This window comes from Solanum dulcamara, chromosome 4, assembly GCF_947179165.1.
Source record: "Solanum dulcamara chromosome 4, daSolDulc1.2, whole genome shotgun sequence".
Classification (NCBI taxonomy): domain Eukaryota; kingdom Viridiplantae; phylum Streptophyta; class Magnoliopsida; order Solanales; family Solanaceae; genus Solanum; species Solanum dulcamara.
In genome coordinates, this window is record NC_077240.1 from 13,047,076 (window position 1) to 13,072,221 (window position 25,146).

The 25,146-nt window shown below is 35.1% G+C and overlaps 1 protein-coding gene across 1 annotated transcript; it reads right to left on the minus strand.

Moving 5' to 3' along the window:
- Positions 1-7,178: 7,178 nt before the first annotated feature.
- Positions 7,179-23,726, minus strand: LOC129886353 (flowering locus K homology domain-like). The gene is made up of 7 exons (XM_055961005.1): positions 23,576-23,726; positions 20,608-21,037; positions 18,725-18,977; positions 13,316-13,464; positions 12,958-13,242; positions 11,790-11,984; positions 7,179-7,545 (listed from the first exon to the last, which is right to left on the minus strand). Exons 1-7 carry the CDS (start codon positions 23,701-23,703, stop codon positions 7,372-7,374), a joined length of 1,614 nt encoding a protein of 537 aa, XP_055816980.1. The 5' UTR covers positions 23,704-23,726; the 3' UTR covers positions 7,179-7,371.
- Between the last annotated feature and the right edge of the window lie 1,420 nt (positions 23,727-25,146).

Below are 25,146 nucleotides of genomic sequence, written 5' to 3' on the forward strand. Positions count from 1 at the left end.
CCCATTTCTAAATAAAGCCTCATTGATACATTATTTTTACATGAGAAGCCGGTTGAATTAAGAAAAGAAGGTTTCATTACCAACAGAATAACAATTTATTTGCATTTATAGTGTTTTCTTTCTTTTGGGGTCATAGATCAGATAATTCCACTTTAATCTTACTTTAGAGGCCCGAATGCTTATCATTCTTGCCTTCTAAGCTTCTTTATATCGAGGGATGAGGAACCATATTATCCTACATTTTTTGCATATGAACTTTGTAATAAAGGAGAAAAGACTATTTCAACTACACTCAATCTTCATCTATAGATGTGTATAAGCAACTCTATGAATAGCTTCAATTTTGTTGCATTAAATATAATAATAGAAGCCTCCTGATTTGCCTTTTTCCTTTGGAAAAGAGTTTAATTATCAGAATCTTCAATTCAGCAAAATTAGAATCATCAAATTATTAATTTCTTGAAGACTTTTATTCTCTAATAAAGAGGATGTTCATAAAAAGTTTGAGTAGATCGAAACTAAAAGGAAGGAAACATAAGAAAATTTCATACTTATGAGTTATGATATAGTGAATCAATGAAAAAACTCATTTGAGGTACACACATGCATCCAAAATTTCAAAATTTTATATCATTAATTAACCACTTAAAATTTAAAACATTCACCAAACTTTCTAAAGCATAAAAAGGATAAAATTGAGAAGTAAAGAAAAACTCTAGAGTCATTACATTGAGTTTTGAAAGATATTACAAATGAATTGATTCATCTAGATATTAGTTCCATTCGGAATTCATTGACACCGAATAAGATCATTCTTTTGCGTAGATAACATCTCTTGCTAAAGATACGGTCTGAAAAGCAATACACAGTTTGTTTGTTTGAATTTTCAATGTTTATACGTTTGATATTTCCTCAATTTTTCATCAACTTTCAGTGCATCAGCCATGGCAAACTTGCGTGAGTTTTGTTCATATATCTTTAGCACATTCTTTGCACATCTCGATAAAGTTACAAATTGCACGATAAATTTGTTTAGACGCACACAAAAACACAAACATAAAATTTCTCATAACGGCAGAATTTTGCTATCGTGATTATATGAAATATATATGAGATAATTTTCCTTCAATGTTTATCTTTGAAATCTTCTCTGTCTGTGAAAGATTTTTCTCAAATTTAGCCTTATGACACCACTTTCTATCATAACAGAGAATATAGTAAGCCAAAAACCTACATATTGTAAAGATTGAAAACGAATTGTACATATTTAGCAACATGAGCAAAAAGAAACATTAAAAATAGAGGAGAAAGAGGAGAACTCAAATTCGGCCAATACAAAGTGAAGAAAAATAAAATCTATATATCATTTCATAATTACAAACCCTGCTACATAGTACTATGCATGGAGTAGAAAACATTACCTCTTGCTGGTTGGCTTGTAGTTTATCATCTCATTTCATCACCACACCAGACCCTACCAACATCAACTTCAAATATGTTTGTTTCGACAAACGTTCAAAAAAAGTCGAAGATATTATTATTGAATCTGTGAAATACGAAAAAATCAAATGAATCGAAAATATTAGTTGAAAGGACACGAATCGAATTACTAAATAGAAAAAAGGGAATATTCATTCTTCTAACCAACAGAAATCAATACATCGAACCAAACCTGGTTCATATAAGAAATAACTCCACCATCAATTATAAAAATATATTCTTCTAACCAATAGTAATTTTTTTTATCTCAAATACTCATATGCTCCTATATTTCATATAAGAAATAACTCCACCAGGAGAACTGGAAAGGAATAGTGATAAGTGGTAATTGTGAAGATACTGTTAGTAAACTGTATTGTAAATATTAAAACAGTAATAACAAATAAAAGTAATAAAACACAGAATCTGTAAAATTAATGCAAGAACAAAATCGAGCCCACTGAATGCACAGTGTGTCCTTAAGAAAATTATTTTCCTCAAAGTACCCGAGGTTTTGGAATCTTTCCTCCCAGGATAGAACGATTTACTCACCAAAGTAGCGGTACAACAAATTATGGTGACTGCGAACTACTTGATGGTTGTATATCACACGAGTTTTAAGAAGTGCAGAAAGAAGAATAATAATATGTTGTTTCAGAAATTTCGTATGGAACATTCTGAGGATTAAGAGACATATATATAGACTGTTTGCACCTTTTAAGAAAGGCACCTGTTGGGAAAAGATTTGCCTGTTGAGAAAATGTTTGCAACTTTTCGGACAAGGTTGCAACCTTTCAAAAATCTGTTGGAAAAACGGAGGGAAATATTTTTAAATTAATTCGGGAAAGAAACGGGTCACGAGTCAGGATTTTTTTCACTTAATTAATTAAATAAATAAATAATATTAATTAATTAATCATATCAATTGACCGAATCCGAAGCCGAAGCCGAAGCCGGAGCCGGAGCCGGAGCCGAGCGTCCGACGACGACGACGGCGCGAGGGGAGACCCTCTTCTTGACCCTTTAGCAACATGAAGGAGTGCTTCTACTTTTAAGTAAGAGACTTTTCATTTCCACCACCTATGTGAGACCAAAACTTATTTAATAAAGCAAGAGAGAACATATTATTTTTCTCTCCACTTTTTTTCCCTCAATTTCTCATTCAAACTATCAATTAAACCCAACAGATACCTCTTTAACCGTTCTAGAGAGTTTCATAAATGTGAAAGTGGGGAATTATATTACATTTTGATAACTTCCCAATTTTCAAATAAAAAAGATTTCAGAATAAATAATTTTCAATAAATATGTGGATTAAAAATATATTTTATTATTATTATTAAACTTAAATTCACAAAGCAGTAGCTAATTATACACGTTGGGGTGAAATTGTGGAATAATTTTAGGGGTTGAATTCTACTTATCTAATATTTATATATTAATAATTTTATTTTTAAATTTATGCCACTTTTGTCTTTTTTAATCTTTATCCTAGGTAACAGTTTGAGGGTCAAAAACCCGAATTTGAGAGGCCCATTTGGTTTGGTAGTGTTTTTCTTTAAATCAGATTGGAGAGTTTTCTACTAGAGAAGAGAAGCAGAAGGTCGGATTGGAGAGTTTTCTACGAGAGAGAAGAGAAGCAGAAGGTGAAGAATATCGAAGATGATACACAGAAAATGGAGCTTGCTAACAGGTCCCGTTGCTATACTCGGCGGAATCGTCGGTACTATTGTCGTTGCCAATTTTATCTTCGTCCAAAATGTAAGTTCTCTTTGTATTTTAGCTTTTTTAATTTATTTTTTTCTGTTTTTTCTACGTCCTTTTTGGATTTGTGCATAATCCTTGCGCAGTGGCCTTGCTAATGTTTTGTGGATTGTTATTCACCTTAATGGAATGGTTGTTGAAGCTCGTTCCATCGTTGATTTTTGTTGAATGTTTTAGATCGGGATTAGATTAGGATTTTCTTGATATAGTCATGTTTTCATAATCCATAAAATGAAGTTTTTTTTGCATTTTCAAATTTGAATCCCAAGGGCAGAAGTGTATTGGGTTTGAGTAATTTTCATATTAATCTGTAATTTCACTACTATTTTAATTGATCTGAGAAGGCGAGAACTCTAAACCCGCCTCACTTGGTGTGTGATTGTGTATTTTGAGGGATCCAAATGAACCACCCATATCCATGTCATACACGTGTTAGATACAATTATCTAATGGAAAAAAACGTAGGAATACATGTAATCTACTCGCACAAAGGTGTCAGAATTTGACTTGAGTGGTCTGTCTGTATATATGGAAGAGGAAATTGATAAGGAGATTGTTTTGGGAGCTGCCTGGTAGAAAGTCTTGAAAGAATGGTGCTGCAGAGGTAAATTGGGAGCCAGAGAGGGTTCCTGATTTGAAGTTCATTTTAATTCACGTACAGTGGGCCAAGTCTATAGAGGACCGAACTGCATAAGGGAATTTACTGGGTAGTAGGTTTTTCATCTGATTGATTGCTTTTCTTGGGAGTGTATGAAACAGTGGTATCTGGGGAGGTGAATGGACTTAGAATTTATTGATTCATAGACTGGGGCTAAGGCTACAAATGAGTTACTCAAGCTATGCTTATCTCATTCCCGAAAGATCTAGCTTTGGTCTACATTTGGTTCCAGTTCCACGATTGAGAGGGAGTGGGTAACGAGACATTCATAGTTTGACATCCCTGAATGTTCAACTTTTACTTCTACTTGCTTTGCACAAGTGGAAGAGAAATGAAAGATGTATGCTTCTTTCTATACATCCAACTTTAGAGGGGCCAAAAAAGCTGCCCAACCACTAATTTACTCCTTATTCCGATTCTTTCACCTCTACTAAATAATGTTACTGAATCCAGATTGATCTTGAGCTGGTTCAAGTAGCTTTTGAGCTGAATTTCAGCTCATGTCCGCCAAGATTAGCAGAATTGGGAGCTTAAGCCTAGGCCATATAAATATAAGTAACATTTCTTTTTATGCATGTATGATGTGTGTCAACTTATTTTTTTGAAAAAAAAATACCTCTGTCTTACTTGATTAGGCCTGTGTATATAATAAAGAGACAGGGAATAAAAGAGAGGCCCAATCTCCGTTGCTAAACAAGTAACTATTTGTTCATCTCTGTAACTAGAAGGCCATAGAATAAAGGGAGAAAGTCTTGAGGAGAAGCTAAAGTTTTAGTAGGATTATGAGAAAGTCTTCATTTTTGCTTCCATTTCCATATGTGCAATTTCTTCTGATCCCTTCTCGCTATAATTCTCTTGTCGCCTCCCCTCCCCCCTCCCACACACAACCCCAACTCATTTTCTTTGGCTGTTCAATCTTTAGCTACACCAGCCCCTACTGGATATTTTTCTGCTGACACTTTTTTTCGTTTTTCTGATACATCCTACTATTCTTCTTCCTTTTTGTACTACTGTGACTGTTTTGTTCTTTGGCACTGTTAATCAACAGTCAACATCTTCATAGCCCACAGATAAAGTGATGGTGAGTTCCTCAGTTCTCCACCTTCATTCAGCAAAACCTTGCAAAAATTGTTAGTTTTCAGCCCTGTGAGACTGTCCAACAGTAACTGCTGTGTTGGGATGTAACGCAAGATGCACCCATGGGTTATATGTAGGGTTCTCTAATTAATCCAGTGTCTTCTTTTATTCTGCTAAAATCATGATGACTTGGTCAAACTGAATTTTTTTTGGAAATGTGAGTTGTAAGTACTTGGATACTGATCTCTGTAAAGCTGCAGCCTGCAGTTGAAGCCTTGAAGGTATGTCTTATTTATAACCATTGAAATTTCTGTGGTGTATGGAGAGGACACTGATGAAATCTGAAGATGTAATTCAGAAAGAGAGTAGAGGAACTTGTCATGGAGCAAGTACATATTTAGGAGGTGAACCCCCCCCCCCCCTTTTCCCGAGGATAGGGAGAGTAGATGCTTAATGGAATGAAGCTGAACTGCTAAAATGATCTGGCTTTTTGGTTGTCTTTTAGGCGGTAGTTTTGAAAAAGACCTATTTTGCGAGGTAAAATGATGTGGTAATTGTTAGGCCTTTGTTTCATTGTTGAGGACTCTATAAGCTAGTGGCAAGTTCCTTGTCAGTTAAAATCTCAAGTGGGCTTAATATGTCACTGCTTTCTGTAATAGAGTTTTGTGCCACAGCACTGACTGATAAATAATAAATCAGAAATACACTGTTTTTTTTTGCTGCAAATTTTCTATTCTTACCCTTTTTTTGGTTGCTAATAAGTTATCTAAGAAAATAATGTGCATTTCTGGCTGTTGATTTCTCACATATTACTATAAAGGTTGATTTTAGAGTTTATGTCCTCTCATTTGATATATTTTATTCAACTGCTAACTTGCAGGATCCTTTCCTTAAGCCAGAACGGAAGCTGGAGAAGGCACCTTCAACCAAGTAAAAATAATAGATGTGTGAGATTCTCTGGTTTGAGGGTTTTCCTCTTGTTAGGTCTGTCATTACATTTGGGCCCAATAAAGTGAAGGTCTGAGCAATCAAAGCTTGAATGTAGGTTTTCATTTGTCTTTTATCTTGGCTTTCTTTCTGAACTCGTTCAAATCTCTTTATAAAATATGAAACCATGTGCCCTCAAACAAAAGTTGGGTTGAAACTGGGCGTCTCCTGTTTTGTGATGCTTTATTCAGGTTATGAATAGAATAAGAATATGGAGATGATGTGAGATTAATTTTGATATTGTGCAGAAAGGTGCTTTTGCATTGTAGTTTGGAAGAGCATGACAAGTTTCTCTATTGTTATTTAATTAACTTCATCATAATATTTAGAAAGGCTTCATTGTTCTGTATGGACAATGAGAGTGAAGAATAGGAAAATGGAAAACTCATCCCCCTTGAGTTGAATTGTAGAATGGTAAGCAAACCCCTCATCATTTCGTAAGCGAAACTCCTGTCTTGCTTTGTGGATGGAAACAAGTGTTGCACTGATACTTCCCCAAAAAAGAATTTGAACTCCACACCTTGAAGTACATCAATGTCGAGTTTGGATAGAGAAATATTTGCTTAAATTACGGCAAAAGCAGAGAAGACACAATTGTTTGTTGAAACAGTTTCTTTTCTCAAATAACAGACCAAAGTGTTTCTGGAAATTTATAACAGTTCGCAGGTAGTTTTTTCATGAAAATCAACGCATATTTTCATTAAAATTTCTCCAAAACGTTGACATAAGTTATTGTCACTGCCATAGTAGTGTTTAATTTTAAGTTCCTATAAAGTTCTTTGATCCAATGTGGTAATGAGAATAATTAGAGAAGAGTCATATTAATTACCTCTATATAAATACCCTTTTTTCCTTTCAAAGGTGGTAAGAATTTGCTAAAATTTTGTCGACATTCAAATGAGAAGGCGGCATGCATACGCGTAGAAAAAGAATCTGATTTTGGATAATTTAACATCTCACTTCACTGTTTCTTTTAACCAAAAATCATATCTTTGATTCCATGGAGGAACTTGATCTAGATATTCTAGCACTGCCTAAATAACTAGGATTTGAAAATCAAATAGGTCGAGAAGAAAGAGTCTAAATGAATCAGCATCTTTGTAACTTTCACCATCACTACAGATTGAGCATATATATGAATTTCCCAGCTAACCGAGCAAATATGAAATTGTTCGTGTTCAGAATTAATATGCTATTCTCAGAGAGGTTCAGATAGAGAAGAAACAAGACAACAATAAATAAGCATTTCGTAGATTAAAGATTGTAAAGGAGCCTAATGCATACAGCACTCTATCTATAGGAATTCCATGTCACTAGGCCTAAATGAAGAGTACAACATAATACAAAACACCCTCGCAAAAGGATTATTAGTTTTGTTTGCCAAATTAAATGCAGAAAGATCCAGTTCAATAGCCATAATTGTTACCATAAACTGAACCATAGCCCCCAGATTGCCCTGGAATGCCTGCATTTGAAGGGGCAGATGAATACATAGGAGGAGGAGCTCCATACGGGTTGTAGCCTTGGTCAGCTGGCGGACCTGTCTGTGGCTGAGGTGCCCCTGCATCTGCCATGAAATTCTGCAGCACACAAATAAAGTTTAAGATGGAACACGGTAAGCATGATTATCAGCTAAACTAAGAAATCAGCTTAAAACATAATGGGGATTATTAAGGCATCTTAATATATGCAGTCAATCAACTACCAGTTAATAGTTAATACCAATTTTTATTTTTATTTTTAAAAAAACAAATTAGATAGGATCATTTATAGGAGTAGATCTCTGATATCCTTTACAAAAAGCCACATATATAAGCCACTAGTTCCCTATGCCTGCCCACGTTATGTCATATATAGATACTCCCTCTGTCCCAATTTATGTAGAGCACGGTTTGACTAGGCATGGAATTTAAAAAAGAAAAGAAGACTTCCAAAATTGTAGTCTAAAACAAACCTTGGACATTTGTGTGGCTATAAGACATTTCATTAAAGGTAAAAGGTGAATTTTAAAGTAAAGTTGTTTCTAATCAGAGAAATGTGGCATTCTTTTTGGGACGGACCAAGTATGTTACATATATAGGGACAGAGAGAGTACTAATTAGTCCTTGACTTTAAGCCCAACTACATTATGTCCTTGTTCCTCCGCCTACAAGGTGTTTGTGTGTGGGTGGGGGGGGGGGGGGGCAGACAGGTGAGAGGATTTCTTATGGCAAGGGAATAAAGATTGCAAGCATTGCTACTTCAAAAAAGAAACGTGGAGGTTATAAGCGTGCAAAAATAGGAGCCCTTAAATGAATTGGTTTCGAAGATCTAAAGTTGATGCATTAAAGAGGTGAGTAAGCACAAACATGTTGGTCTTATGAGTGCAGTGTACAAGCAGGGGTAGTCCCTTCACAAGGCGTCAGCGTCTGGAGATGCATCAGACATTCACGACAAAGAATTCACAGTGGCACAGTGGAGAGAAGGCAACAATTGGAACTTAAATTTCAAAAGAGACATTCATGATTGGGAGCTTGGTGAGATTGCAGAATTTTTCTGCACACTTGCCACTTTCGAAGGTTTCTCTACCAGTGAAGATCAACTGGTGTGGAATGGTCATAGCAAGGACACCTAAATTGTCACACATGCTGCAATCTGCTTATTCAAGAGGCAAATCAGCTACCACTTTGCCCCTGGAAGCATACTTGGAATACAATAGCTCCTATGAAGATGATATGTTTTGAACGGTTTGATGGTTAGGAAAGCTTGTTAAACTTAAGATAACCATTTACAAAGGGGATTTCAAATAGTCAACAGATGCTATAGGTGCAAGGAAGCAGAAACTACCAATCACTCGTGTACCAAAAAAGAAACTACCAATCACTTATTCCAACACTGAGATACACTTCACATGTGTGGAATATTTTCCTTAATTGTTTTGGTTATTAAATGGCACTGCCAAGATCAGAAGCAGAACTACTGTCTTGTGATAGCAGAAAAGGTCTATCTAAGCATCTTAAGAGAGTTTGGAACAACACAGTAGCAGCAGCTATCTAGTATCTACTTACTGGTGCATTAGGAAAGAAAGAATAGGAGGTGCTTTGAAGGAAAAAAGAACTCAATCTTGAATATCAAATCAAATTGTATTTTGTAGGTATCTTTTTTGGTGTAAGAAGAAATGAATAGATAGTGAAAGTGTGATACCCTGTTACAGTTCATCAATCTTTACATAAATAGCTGTGCTCTTTTCTTTTTGCTAACTTTTGGACGTAACTACAGAACTTGCTCAGTGTGGTTTTGACATCTATAATATTTAGCATTAAGAAAATGTAAGGGCTTCCACGATTTCCGAACTTGCTCAAATACCAACAGGTCATCAGGTATTACAGTCTTGAGACTAAAACATGTTAATGGTCTTCTTACCTCCTCCATTGAAGCTATGGCCCGTGTTGTATATCATTTTCTGTAGACCTTTCATAAAGAATATCCTATATCTTTTAGCCTCAACCTGTCTACATTCAAAAATTTAAATTTTCCTCTTCATCCAACACGTGGCATACCAACATAAGTACCTTAGAAAATTCAATATCGGCTTTATCGACTTACGAAACTGGGTTCTGGAATCCACATCACCAACTACCATCTGAATTGTCACCAAATAAATTTTCATTTTTCCATCTTCAACATATTCTTGCCCATTGTAGATGATTATCATCTCTAGTACCTTCATCAATCTCAACAAATCCTCCACACCTGTCTCCAATCTCTCTAAAAATATCTCCAATCTAGTAGTCACTTGTCTAGTTGTCTTATCTCCTTTGATTGCTACATCTCTCATATATCCTCTAGCTGTAAGTCATTTCTTTTTAATCAAGTAGAAGTATTCTCATTCATAGGGGTGTGTATCAGTCGGTTCAGTTCGATTTTGAGTATTATCGGTTCGGTTTATCGGTTTTCGATTTCTAAATACGTTAAACTGATAACCAAACCAATAAGATATTTGTTATCGGTTTTTGGTCCTTAACGGTTCGGTTTTCGGTTTAACCAATAAGAAAATACTTTTAAAACAAATATACGATTACTGGAGCCGCCGTCGTAGCAACTTGCAAACCCTTGCCGCTAAACCTAAAGCAGCAAAGCCTAAAGGGTAAATACTAAAATATTAAATACTAAATAGTATGATATAGTGATTAACTGATTATATATTTATATTAATATTTTTTGTTTGATATTTGTGTATGAGTAAAAAACTAAAAAATTAAATTAGTAAACTATTATAGTCTTAATGAGTTATCGGTTTACCTAATAACCCAATATTATAAAACCAATACCGAACCGATAACCCAATAATTATTTTTTACAAAACCATTAACCCAATAACAATAAACCAATAACACTTTTTTCTGTTTGGTTTATCGGTCAGTTCGGTTTTTGCACACCCCTAATCATTCATAAACATTTCCACAATGGCCGTATATAGGGAATATACCAAAAGGTAACTAATCTAAAAAAGGATATGAATTCTCTACAAACTCCACCCAATCACCTATACACCAAGGGAATGGAGACTACTCCTCACTGAGAGTAACTCGACTCTACTCCTACAAACACACACACACTCTCTCTCTCTCTCTCTCTCAAAACAAACATTAAAGCAAATGGATCCACGTTCCAAGTCCTAAGCCGCCTTCTCCTCGCATTCTTCAAGCTGAACAATAACTCTTACATAGTTTTCGGCATTGCCCATGGAGTGTCAAACCAATTAAACATAACCCACCATAACCTCAAGGGTTAAAATGTAGAAGAAGTTGATCCATGTCCTCGCCAATCTCCATACACATGCAACACCAACTAATGCAAACAACCTTCAACTTTCTAAGATATTCTACCATCAAAATCACCTCTCTAGCGGCTAACCGAGTGAAAAAGTACACCTTACTCGGCACCTTTGGAATCTATATTGCATTACATGAGAAAACATGCTCTTCCTCCCAAACTAAAAGCTTCTCATAGAAAGATTTCACAGAGAACACTATTATTTCCCAAGCCCCACCAGCAAACATCAGGGTAACCGGATTGACTTGCCTTTGTAGCAAGGCTAATAATCTTTGTAACAAAGCACGAGTAGGCTCAAAATTTGCTCATATCTATTACATTTTCTCTGGAGACTTCCGAGCCCAGAGATAAATACTCACAAACGGCTCTTTTTTCTAGCACTTCATACAACTACAAAACACTATCAGCCTACTTTCTCAATTCAAATGACTTTTCTCTACCATTTTATCTGATTAGTGACCTGAAAAAATATGCATAGTCAGATAACTTGTTTTACATTCCTTGTTGCCACATGCGGTGCTTAACTTGCTTTGGTAATCAAATCATTAACATCGCTTTCCAAGTGAGGTTGTTCTGGACAAAGCTATTATTGCGTAAACTTAGTGTAGAAGGATAACGTAAACAAATATTTGGTATTGAGGGTAGAAGCTGAGAAGCTGAGATTTTCAATAGAAATAGAAGTGTGAAATTCTTGGGTTTAGGAGTGAAGGTTTTGACCTAACATTGAAAAATGTTCCCTATGAGCAAGAGGCTTGAGATCTAAGGAATCCATCGGTAAGGTCTTTTACATCTGATCCCCTATCAATATTTATAGAATACGTATGAACTACCACGGTAATTCTGTCAGAAGTAAAACCCCAAATTTGAGCTGAAAGGGAAAGAGGCTTAGGGGGCTGGGGTAGAGCACTGTAGCATGTACCGCATTATTTTGCAATCAGTTCAATAAAAAATGCTAAAGATGAATCAAAAAATATCAATGATTGATTAAAAATCCAAGCAAGAATTTTACCTGTATCAATTGTTGTGCTGTTTGGACTTGAGAAGCAGTTCCATTGATCTCAACAGTCATCTCCCCAGGAACTCCCTTTGTTTCCTGTATAGTAACAGTCGCACCACTAACCCGTCGGATGTAACTTATGCTTGCACCATTTGTTCCAATCACAGCATCAGCAAAGGCCAGTGGGATCTGCATCTGCTGTGTAATCTGCAAAATTGCCACTCAAATAAAGAAAAAATCAGCACATGAATATCTATCTTTTTACCATTTTTGTTTACTAGCACTTCATCAAAACCATATTAGGTTTACGTAGGATGTCTTGCATTAAAATTGCGTAAAATTTTGCAAGCTAAAAGTATATCTCAAGAGCGATTTCTTTATTCTCAGATAACTATTCAATTTAATAAAGTATTAGTGTAAAGGTCAGTAGCAAAAGAAGCTGCTAGAAACAAGAATACAAGAGCAGGCAAAAAACAAGTCTAGAAAATCAAGCAACTAATTGAGCAGTCTTTGTGGAAAAAATATGAAGAAATGAGTTCACAAATTTATTCTCCCTATGTCAAATCTTAACACAATTACTATTAGAAAGTAAAGATGTTTCGCAAACTACAAATTTTTCAAAAAATTTCAAACAATTTTAACTAGACAATATTGTGATTTGTACAGACATAATTCCAACCATGCAAAATTTCTTATTTCAAAATTAACAGATTTATGTCCGACGTCATACAGAATCAGATATGTTGATCCTCAAACTCCAAAAACCTGTCAGGGAGTATTCCTCAAGAAATATAGGAGTTGTCCCACTAGCCATGGTTAGCAGAACTACCTGGGAATGAAATCCCAAAAAAGCTTTGCCCTACCATTTAAGCATTTCATACCTGTTACTGACGTGCAAATTGTTTAGCAATTTCCCCCCCCTTTTTTTGGTAATCCCACCTGTCTCGTAGCGCACATGACAGACAGCCTTTTGGTTTCTTTCAACAGAAAGTTGGAAAAGAGAGCCAAAGGGGAGGTGATTTGTTGACATGATTGAACCTTTAGCTTAGTGATAGAAACTGCTGAATTGTTTTCCTCATGTAAAACAGCAAATAAAATTTTTAACCAAATCCATTAACACAACGTCCCACCTCATTTCTCTTTAATTACAAAACAGTATGTTTATGGTAACAGAACATACCTGAGTAATAAGAGACGGTGCAGCTGGGTTGTTGGATGATGAATGCATTGACATTGGAGCTTCTCTTCCATATGCAGAAATGCCTTGATGAGGTGGTTTTTCCAGAGGAGGTGGCATGTCAGCTGGTGGATAATAACTATCATGTTGCCTGGATGGTGGCATGAAGTGAGGACTATTTCCATATCCCGGACCTCCAGCAGCGCTTTGCGGGAAAGCTTGGGGAGGAGGACCCCAAGATTGGGGAGGTGGCATGTGTTCCACTGGTGGATTTGGTGGCATTTGCATCTAAGCAACAAAGAAATTCCATTAAAAGATGCTAAGCTCCTGTCCGAAAATATTTAACTAAAAGGAGGCTTACTTGCATCTCAAATACTGGGATTATGCCACGATCAACCAAAAATTTCCTCAGGTGAGAAGCAATTAACTCAACTGCCTTGTGTACACCAACAGGTTCCCCTACTACTTCAACTATCCTATCATCTTGAAGTGCAAACATGGGAAGGTCCTCTGCAATGATATGTAAGCATCACAAGAAAGGAGTAAGACCACATGAACTAGTGATTAAGTCGCAGTTAAAAGGGCAAATTGAACAAAACAGTCCTGAAAGAATAGTTCATGATGAAAGTAGAGAGGCTATAGTACCAATTAAGGACCTCGCGATCTCCAAATTCAACAGAACAATTTCATCACGAGAATTATCGTACTTAACTCCTCTAGTATTAACTTAGGGATAAATAATAAAAATACACAACAGGTATTTGATTTTTCCACTTTCTAGTTTATTGCATGTTTGAGCTTTCCACTAATGCTATTTTCATGTTTTTACTTTCTTTTTTTTGAACTAGTAACATTTTATTTTCATGCTTTTATCTTGATGCCGATGTGTGAAATGTTTTAGTTTAATCTCAGGCTTAAGGTTTCCAAAGGATGAAACCAAATTCAGTTGGCAATAGTAAGTTCAAGTTTTGATAAAAATTCTAAGCTTGGTGAATTTTAATTCAGTCTGCTCAACCCTACACATACAAACAGTGCACATACCTAGAGTACAAAAAGATTTGATGCCTCCTTGAGCTAGGAGGATCAGCACGTGGTCTTGAGCCAAAGTGTGGAACAACATAGTCCTACACGCAATGAGATGTAAGAGGTCCTGACTATAAATCCAAAATCAGACCAGAATGACCACAGAGCAAGACCACACCCTTGGCATCACATTCATTCAGGGATGCTTCACTAATGTTTTCATAGATATTGTTTGCTTTTTTTTTTTTGGGGGGGATAGACTACATAATGTTTGCTTTCTTTCATTTGGAAGGAAGTGAAAACGAAGATTTAAGTATGAAAACGTTGGTGAAGCATATCTGAAGGAATTTGATGCCAAGCATCCCTAAGTATTTTACTTCCTTGATCTTATACATTTTGATTATCCTCTTCCAGCATTAGTTTTGGAGGGTTAGGGAAGGCCAGGAGATAAACATATTGTAGTAAAGTAGCATTAGCAAAATATTTGAAACAACATCTTCCAAAACATCCATATGATGGTAACTTTTTGTCAGGATAGAATTTCAGAGATGTGAATGATTTTTGAAGCAACCACCTCGAATTTTATAATTACTCTTTTTACAAGTACATGGTCAATCCTAGATAACCAAAGTTGGAGATCACGAGGAAAAGCCCAAAAGGTCCCTTATCTTTGAGTGGAGATATAAAATCATACTTATTCTTTTACATGGTATATTAATAGTCCTTATTATTTACCAATTTGGTGCACTTTTAATCTTTCCCGAAAAGCTGTAAATTTTTAACGTATCATGAGAGACATTTTCTCCTCAAAAACCCAAACCTCCTCTTTGTTTCATATCTCCTAAGTCGCTAGATCCAGCCTTAATTTTACTCCATCCGTTTCAATTTGTATGTCTAATTTTGACTTGACATGGAGTTTAAGAAAATAAAGAAGACTTTTGAACCTAGTGATCTTAAACTAAAGATATGTCGAATGTACCAAAACGCCCTTTAATCTTGTGGTCTAACATTCCATGTTGGAAGTTCGAATTAAAAAGTTGAAGGAAAGAGGCATTCTTTTTTAAAAGGGCTAAAGGAAAGCTTACAAACAAACTGAAAAAAGGAGCCAGTAATTAAAATCATTTTGAACAAGCTTGGTGCTGAAACAAAGCTAGAAATACACATACTTATAGGTACAATACAAACAACAACAAATCCCAGAAATTGAGGTTTGGGAGGTAGAGTATATAGGTAACCTTGGAGATAGAGCATACAGGTACAACATAAATAATAAATTTCAATAAACATGGAGATATAGAGATATAAAATTAAATATTGAGGTTTGAGTTGTAGTCTTCGTTCCTCTTTTCTTCTTTAACATCAATACAACCAGATTATACATATGATAGCAACTATACCCTGAATTGTACAGGCTGAACCAGCAGCAGAAAGCAACATCTAGATACGTGGAGTGGATAGGATAACAGAGTACTATAACACTCTTGAACAATTCAAAGGTTTTTCTACTAATGAGGATAGCATTTTGTGGAATAGAGATGCACAAGGCAGATTCTCAATTAATTCACCATACAGACATTTCAATTGTTCGAACAACCAGATTGGATGTTGTCCTTGGAAGATGATATAGAAAGTCAAAATTCCATACAAAGTATCATGTTTTTCATGGCTACTGGCAAAGAGGCAATTTTAACTCAAGAAAATCTCATCAAGAGGGAAATACAATAATGCTACACAGGTGTTATTTATGTGGTGCTGAGACAGAAACAATCAATCATCTCTTTTTACACTGAAGAGTGACAAATAAACTATGGAAGACTTTCATTAGCCTAAGGGAATCAGGTGGTCCACGCCCAGGAGAGTCCAGGAAGTCTAGCTTGCTGAAATAGAGATGGGAACCTGTCAGGACACAGAACGAGATCGAAGATTGTCCCAAGCTTGTATCTGTCATCTGGTGGATAGTTCGGAAGGAGAGGAATCAGAGATGTTTTGGGGACAATAGCAGTTCCATCCAGAGGTTGAAGATGAATTATTTAGTCCTTTTTTATTTTTAGTGTAAACAAGAATACCCTCAAGAAGTAGGATCTATTTCTGAGGCGTTAGATTACTTATGAGAGTCTAGGTTATAGGAGAGCTCAGACTGGACAGCTCACTGTAATCATATAGGATCACACTATTTTGTGTAGTCCCCGCTTATATAAATATACTAATAAGTAATATGTTACTTGTATAAAGAAAAATGACATACATAATTTTTTTGATAAATAAAAATATCAAATATTTTTTAAGAAAAAAGGCATTTTGTTCAGTGACTCTTGCAACTTCTCTACAGAATATGGACTCTTGCAACTTCTCTACAGAATATGGTGAATCCTCATGTTGAGTTCCACCCACTTCTCAAACCAACTCTTTCTCCCTGCACTTACCTTATTATCAACCAGATAATACTTTCCTAGCAAACTATTCTTTTGTGGAAAAGAATTATACCCTGTATTTCATTTGCAATATCTTATTAAGAGGACTCCGTCTTTTGAAGTGGCTACAGACCCGTCGAGATTGCAAAAGTCTAGTTTAGATAATCACTCTTGTTGTTCAAATTTATGGTCTTTATTTGATCATTCGATTAAGATAACTCATTATTTTCCCCCCTTTTTTTATTAGATGTATGTCGATGCAAGAGTAAGTTGGGAGTTAGAAATCTAGTTTGGTCAAGACCTATTTTGCATTAAAAGATAGATCTTTTAATGTTTAAATGAAATGAGCCTGAATAAAGCTAAATGGATACAAAAGTTTTATATAGTTTGGGAAAATGTTCAAATGTAAACAATATGTTGCAGCTTTTTGCATTTGTTGACTTTAGCATTTACATAAAAGTCAATGTTTCTGTACAAGTTTTGGATCCACTGGATGCCTTTTAATGAAAGCAGTACTTCATTATAATTTTAAAAAAAGGTGAAATACATAGATGACCCTTTAAGTTGTCCACAACGACCAGATAGACGCCGTAACTGACCCAGTGACCAGATAGACACCTCTACTTGATACAGGCATGTCTCATGCATCCCTCACGCTGGCATGGAAAAATTCGTCTTTAACCCAAATTTGGTGCGTGAATCCTTGTAAGTTCTATTTCTTATAGTTGTATCGGCCCAATGTTTTCGCCATATTCCCCACTCTTTCAAAATTCCATTCACCATGAATGAATCTTGAAAGTTTCAACCTAAGAAAGTCATAGGATCTAAACAAAAAATTAATCAAATTTTGATTTATCTACTTTGCCAAGACACCTATATTTGACCAATAAAAACAAAATTAACCCCAAAACCTCTTCATTCCTAACCGGCAACCATTATTAATCCCTAAAGGAAGAAGAAGAACGAGGGGCATTACAATGATTAAGAATGAGAGAAAAAAACAGAGAACAGAGGGAGTACAAGCAAAAGGGGAAGGGGAGGGGAAAACCAACGGGGAAAGATAGGGGAGCAAAGAATGGTGAAGGGTTGAGGCATGGGTTAGATGAACATGGAATATGTTTTTTTTTTAAAAAAATTCTTTCTTTATTTATTTATTAAATTGTTAGACAAGACTTCTTTTAATTTTCATTTGAACCCCTCAGATACAACGTGTAGCCAAATTATTTGCTACAAGAACGAGGGGCATTACAATGATTAAGAATGAGGAAAAAAAAAAGAGAACAGAGGGAGTACAAGCAAAAGGGGAAGGGGAGGGGAAAACCAACGGGGAAAGATAGGGGAGCAAAGAATGGTGAAGGGTTGAGGCATGGGTTAGATGAACATGGAATATGTTTTTTTTTTTAAAAAATTCTTTCTTTATTTATTTATTAAATTGTTAGACAAGACTTCTTTCAATTTTCATTTGAACCCCTCAGATACAACGTGTAGCCAAATTATTGGACCACTTAAACTGCTTTAGCACGTTAGTAATTCACACAATTTTGAGGATCAGAGTGTCTAGTTGGTCACTGGATTAATTGGGGTGTCTATCTGGCCATTGTGAACAATTTCACGGGGTCATTTATGTATGTTGTCAAAGAATTAATATAGGCAACCCCAACTAGTTCAGATCAAATCGAGGCTCAATTAGTAGTATAGCAAATTCTAACTTTGACCCAAAATAACTCCTAAACTTCTGCTATTGGTTTACTACTTAATACAAGATACACAGCATCTGCACACCACATTTACTATTTACATGAGAACAATTTTTATAAACCTGATTCAATTCATGTGTAACAAATTACAACGTATTAAACATGATATTCCTAGTTGAATGAAATTGATAATATTTGATTAAAGAACTCCTGAAAAAAGAAAGATTTGATACAACACTCTTCTGTTACCTTTAGTTCTCTTTTTAGGTGTTTGAAAGACTAGCATCAACAGAACGTCAAAATCTTGCTATTATTGTTTTAAATAAATACTTTAAACTCTTGTTATTTTCATCCTTACATGATTACTGGTTTGATTCTTTATTATATGAAACACTAAAGTAACTTCTGTTACACAAAGAAGCACACTCTACACACATAATTTTCAAGGAAAATTGCAGGGAGTACTAGTCAATAGTCACGGCTCAGATCACCTGTTGAAAATGACTAATAGATATCAGAGTCCGGAACAAAAAGAAGAAATGAAAGGCGAAAGAAATGTCCCTCATACATGGGCTAGACTGGTAAAATTCTTGTTACTAAGTTGAATAACAGAGATATCTAAAAAGCAAAGGAAAGAACCTGTTCCAAGAACTCTAACAATACAACTGGATGCTTCTTGAATGGACTTGACGGTTGTCCCTTGTTTTCCAATAAGACTTCCAGCCTGTGAAGCTGGCACAAGCAGCTTTGTCGAGACCTTTCCAGCTGCAGTTGGAGGAGGATGAGAAGAATCATTCTCCAGCCCATCCACAACACGTCTATGGACCCTCAGAAGACCATCTATAGCAGGTGGAAGAGAGGATTCAGGCTCCTCCTTGGCAGATACCATTACCTTTCAGCATAACAGCAAACCACAATACAATTAATAAATAACTTAACGATAATTAAATAAAAAAAGTTTTAACTTAACTGCAGCAATACAAGCTTCCGCATCATGAATTTGAAGAATGTGTGTTCTCTTCCATTACTGATATATATATACATCCATATAAAGTATGTTTTCTTTCATTATTTTATATACATAGATGTATAGAATGAGGGAGTATATTCTCTTTTCATTAGTATAGACCATACTCTAAGAAATGTAAAAGACTAATATAAAATTCTTGTCAATAGAAGATGCACATAGTTAAAAAGTGTCTGGAACATGTCAGGCATCCCTAGTCCATCATGGAGGCCTTTGGATCTAGATGATATGCTTTTATGTTGAATATTCATGTGCCAATCATCTGCCTTACTTCTTTTCATGAGAAGGATATTTATCAGCCTTACTTCTACGTTGGGTCGTCCCAGATTTTTTCCCTTTTCAGACAATCAAACCTTTCCTTTATTATTCTTGATACTTGTGACTAAGATTACAAAATGCACTTCCATATGTGAGTCAAACATTCCAGAGAATCTGTCAATGTTTACTTCTTTATCAACATTCAATTTCGAAGCTGGCTCATGACCTCAAATTCAGTGTTAGTTCTACTAAAGGATAACCACATGGCAGCAATCTCAAAACCTATATCCTAGTGATTGATTGAAACAGACATTACAATCTTCTCGCTTCACTTTCCATCAATTACCAAATATCCCAATTTCACTCTCAAACCCAATAGCAATCACCTATTTTATAACTCAACATATAAATACTTACTACCTATGACCAACTATGCAAGCAGTATTAAAGGGAAATATTAGTTAGATAAGTTCACAACAACAACAACAACAACAACAACCCAGTGAAATCCCACAACATGGGGTCTGGGGAGGGCAGAATGTACGCAAACCTTACTCCTACCAAGGTAGGACGGCTGTTTCCTGGAGATCCTCGGCTCAGTAAAAGCATAAACGCATAAAAAATATTAGATAAGAATAGGAAATTAAAAGCTTTATGAGAAAAACAACAAACAAATAACGAATAGATAACAAATAAATACCAATAAATAAATACAAATAACAAATAACAAATAACAAATAACAAATAACGAATAAATAAATAATGAAAGCGTCACAGATAAAATAGAGTAATCAAAGCATAGAAAGTAATAAATAATAACAAAAATAACAGAAATCAGAAGTCAAAGCGCAAAAGATTGTAATGCACTACTACGCCTATAAATAGAGAAGAATAACGAGACTATGAACTAGCCTTCTACCCTATGCTTTCACCAGGAAGTATAATACCTAGACAACCACAAGAGAGGAAGAGAACAAGATGGGAAGGAAGACAAAAAACAGCAAGAGGGGACTTTCCAGAACCCTTTGAACCAGTCTTTTTATCTGTTCTGGAAGTGTATTTTTCCCAATCTATTTTTTAAAAAAAAATTGGAGGTGGGGAAGAATACAAAGTTTTTTAAAGGTAGAATAGGAAAAACATGGATTATAAGCAAGGCAACAAAAATTCACAGAAGAAAACGCGGTGTATTTTGAGAAGTATCTTGTCTACAAGGATATGTAATATAGGTGGGACTTACTGCTCTCTCAGGAGTCCCTGGGGGGCCATCGAGAACCTTAATACGAGCTTTTGATTCTTCAACAATCTTTTTGATGAACTCTCCTTTGCGTCCAATAAGGCTACCTACTTTTTGTGAAGGGACCAAAATGCGAAATACACTTTCCCCAGGCCACCCTGGCCACCTTTCGCCACCACCTCCAGTAGCAGCAACACCTTCCTGTTCTTGTTCTTGTTTTTGTTCCTGCACTTGTTCCTGTTCCTGTTCCTGTTCCTGATCTTGGTCTTGGTCTTGGTCTTGATCTTGCTTCACCTCAAGGAGTGATGGTTCTTCTTTCACCTCAAGGAGTAAGTCCTCTGGTACTCCCTCATTCTCATGTTGATTAAGGCTTTCATGAAGTTCCTCCATAGTCTCTTGTTTGATAAGATCAAGTTCCTCCATAATCTCTTTACTGCAAAATATAAATAATATTGTCAAGGAGTGAGTGTACAGGTGTATAAAGAAAGGTTCCACATTAAAAACTAAATAGCTCATTACTCAACAATATTTATTCTAGATAAGTTTATTACTTAACGATTTTAGTCAGCACCAGCAAAACAAACACTAGTCTTACTTTTGCTAACCATTGCCACCCAAAAAAGCTCATAAAGCCAACTCCTTAATAAAATAGCAGCAAAACATAGGAATTCATTTTAAGCAGCAACAACTAAACTAAAAGTTCAATTTTTAAACTCTGTAAGGAAAAATGGTTCCTCTTCCAGAAAGCTTTGTGCTTAAACTGTAAAAGAAATTCCATAGGGTTCACCAAGGTGAGAGCAAATAAGGATGTCTTGGAAAAAATTACGCAGATACTTGGAGTGAACCATCCTCATCACAGTAACAAATCAAATTCCTTAAATGTCCCATATTTAACATAACAGAAGTTAGATCCCATTGGCACATTAATAGAGAGCACAACAAAGATCAAATCTTGGAAAAGGAGCTATGAAATTACAATCAACTCTGTTGGAACTGTACATCATTCATTAAAAATTTGTCTTGAACACATAATTCACACTCCGTGATAAGAGAATCATGCCTGTCCCTTTTCCAGTCTATAAGAACATGGTGCCCATTTCTCCCAATCAAATGTTTATAGCATACTACCTAACGTAAATATTACATGGGACCCAATTCCTCACTTCCAATGAAAATTATTCTCTTTACTAGTTCACACTATAAAAATAAATAAGTAACAAGTGATCCCACTAGTTACCCCACTTAACATTCAAAAACAAGATAGCACTAATTCAAGGTAGTTGACTCTAGGCAGGGTTGTCTTTACATCTTATTTTCTTTTTCTTCTTAACTTTTTTATAAATGTTCTGCACATGCATCTTACCACTACATAATTTGGCATAGGCATATCGAAAGCTACAACAATATGCCCATTTTTCTTCGAAGGAACTATAACACAAAAGGTTTGCAGCTCAGAATTCAGATCAAGACCCCAGCTATCATACCGGCTCTACTAAAATATTCTTCATTTGTACTTCTCCTCGTCTATAACTCTTAAACATTAATTTAGTCTAACCTAATCTGAATAATGAAAAACTTAGTGCTACACAAACTTGCTTTGTTTACCAGAAAATTTACTATAACAGAACTATGTGCTGATTCTTTCAAATATCATCAGAAACAAGTTGGTCCAAAAAATATTTTGATTCAAGTAGCTTCTTCACCCACACATTTCCTGAATGGAAACCTACCACACTCACATATCCCTTCTCTTTATATAATTACTGTTACCCTTATTACTCTTACCCGGTTTCTTTTCAGTATTGAACCCATAAACCAAACTGACCTTGAAAAAAGTAAACTACAGCAAAAGCCCACCCTGAATCTAATATGAAGAGATGTGCACCTTGACCCTGCTCAAAAGAGATTGACTAATCATTGTTTCTCTCTTTACTTCACTTCCTCTAGAGTCCTTTTACCAAACTACTAAAGAATTAAGAAACCACAAAAACTAGGAACTTAGGGTTGTTTGTTATGGGGAATGGGATAGACAAAGTTAGCCCATGGATTGGGTTATCCCATGGGCTTAGTTATTCCACCGTATATATGGGATTTCTTATCCCCTCATTGTAGTATAAATGGAGGGATAAATAAAAAAAAATTGATAGTAGGACTAATTAATACCCCCTAACCAAACACAGGATAAAATTATTCCTTATCACTCATACCAAATGACCCCTTAGAGTACAGGAAAAATCCATCAGAAAACCAGTACAGAAAGACAGGCACCAAAACCCAGTTCCAGCAATAACAAAGAATAAAACTGAGCACATATGACAATTAGAAAACCAATTTTCACAATGCATTAGTAATTCAAACCAGATAGAGCTTCAAAAATGGGAATTAGGACACTAACACATAAAAAAACACTAATTGAAAAAGAGTTATAATCACTAATACAATCCCAATATCAAAAAGAGCTTAAAACTTATAACAAATCCCTCATGAAACCACCCTAAACAGTTCATCAACTCCCAAAATCATAACACTCTACATGAGAATTAGAACATTAACACATAATGCAATGGCAATCAGAGAGAGAGCAAAAACATCACAAGAAAACAGTGACCCGTCAAAAATTAAGCAACAACATCTCAAGAAAACAGTGACCCATCAAAAATTAAGCAAGAATATCTCAAGAAAACAGTAACCCATCAAAAACTAAGCAAAAACATCTCAAGAAAACAGTGACCCATAAAAAATTAAGCAAAAACATCCCAAGAAAACAGTGACCCATCAAAAATTAAGCAACAATCTCTCGAATTACGAAGAGGGGCAACGTTATAAACAAAGAATTGAGTGTATACCCATGATCACAGACTTGAAACCAAAAAGGAACAAACCCAAGATACCTACAAACCCTAGAAATTTAATTGTGAATATACATATACATATATAGCAGTGTAATGTAGAGTTGCACAGATTTACTTACATTTGGTACAGTGAGACAGTAACGACTACAGAGAGAGAGAGAGAGAGAAAAACAAGAACTTGTTGAAGAAGAGAAGACTGTTGTTTGCTTCGACCAAATTTAGGTTTTGGGGCAGGCTTTATTATCATGTTTATGTATTTTCCATATGTTTATATACTATTGTCTTTTGTTTCTTTGTTTTTATTATTTTCATCTTCACAATAAAACGGAATAAACTGAAAAATAAATAAGTACTTGGTCTTTTTGCCCTTGTGTTTTGTTATCCTCTTCGAATAAAAATAATTTTAATATAATTTTTTTTTTACTAGTAAGCACGAATCATCAATTTTTTTATATACACTATCCTCTGCTCTTGTTGATTAAATAATTTATTGAAATATTTGAATCACAGACACATGAATAATTTGTTGTCTTATGATACAAGAGGTCCATTAAACTTTATCATTTAGGAAAAGAAAAAAATCATTACAAGATTTTTATAGGTAAACATGCATATATATTATTATTGAGATATGGAAAGCATAAATACCCATGAATTTGTTTAAACACAAGGGAACCATGGGAGGGAGTAACGTCCCCACCCCTCGTCGGTCTCCCTCTTATTCTTCTTGCGCGCTCATTTACGTAATGAACTATTTACAAACTCCTATGTGAAAAGCACCATACAATACTAAATGATAGCTGCCTCTCACATTCCGTCCGCGGTGTGTGTCGGAGGACCTATGCTTCTTTGAAATAAAAATCAATCTTGACAACGAATATTTTGACTCTCATTGATAAAGAATATAGCAAAATGCGATATTTGGTGTGAAGTAAAATCTTGTGAATCATTGAATTTCTGAACTCAAGTTATTCCTAAAACTTAGATTGAACGCACGTCTGTCGGAGTGTCACGCATCACCTCACCCACCAACACCACACCCAAAAATTGGGTCATGATAATGTCAATATTTGGTTCTAGTATGAAACCCTTTGTCATTGACATTGGCATAAAATATATGTAATTTATAAATTATTTTATGTAGTATATAAAATAAAATGTTAATTATAAAAAGGTCGGCAAGTTCAGTTATTGCATAATAATCTCTGTCATTTATTTGCCACATAACGATGATATTACTCTCTTGATATTTAATACAACTTACAATCTGAAAACTGTTAAAATGTATAAATTTTATATTTTTGTTTAAAATATTTTAAATTATTGTACCAAATTAAAATATTATTCTATACCCAAACAGAGATAATATTTTCCTTGTAGGATGAAATACAATATCAAACGGCACACAATTTTTACGGCGAATATATTTTAGATTTCTTTTACACATAACTTTTATTTTATATAGTACCTTTTATTTATTGTTTCCAAATATTAACACTGAACATCATATAACTTTTTGTAGGATTGTCAAGTTAAAGACAAAAGAGTGTACAACCACAGACCTACGTCTCGTTTGTCGGGTAAAGAGGTTGTTTATGAAGGATGTTGAACTCAAAAAGAGAAGTTATTTAAAAAATAATTGCTAGAGGAAAAAGAAATGACAATAAAATATCACGGCAAAGAGCAAGTT

Bases quoted from the DNA above. Each gene is read 5' to 3' on its own strand.
- LOC129886353 (XM_055961005.1), bottom strand. From the start codon at position 23,703: ATGATAATAAAGCCTGCCCCAAAACCTAAATTTGGTCGAAGCAAACAA. The intron at 18,978-20,607 runs GTAAGTCCCACC...TTATGCTGAAAG, and splicing joins CAGGGACTCCTGAGAGAGCA to GTAATGGTATCTGCCAAGGA. The intron at 13,243-13,315 runs GTAAGCCTCCTT...TTTGTTGCTTAG, and splicing joins TCCCAGTATTTGAGATGCAA to ATGCAAATGCCACCAAATCC.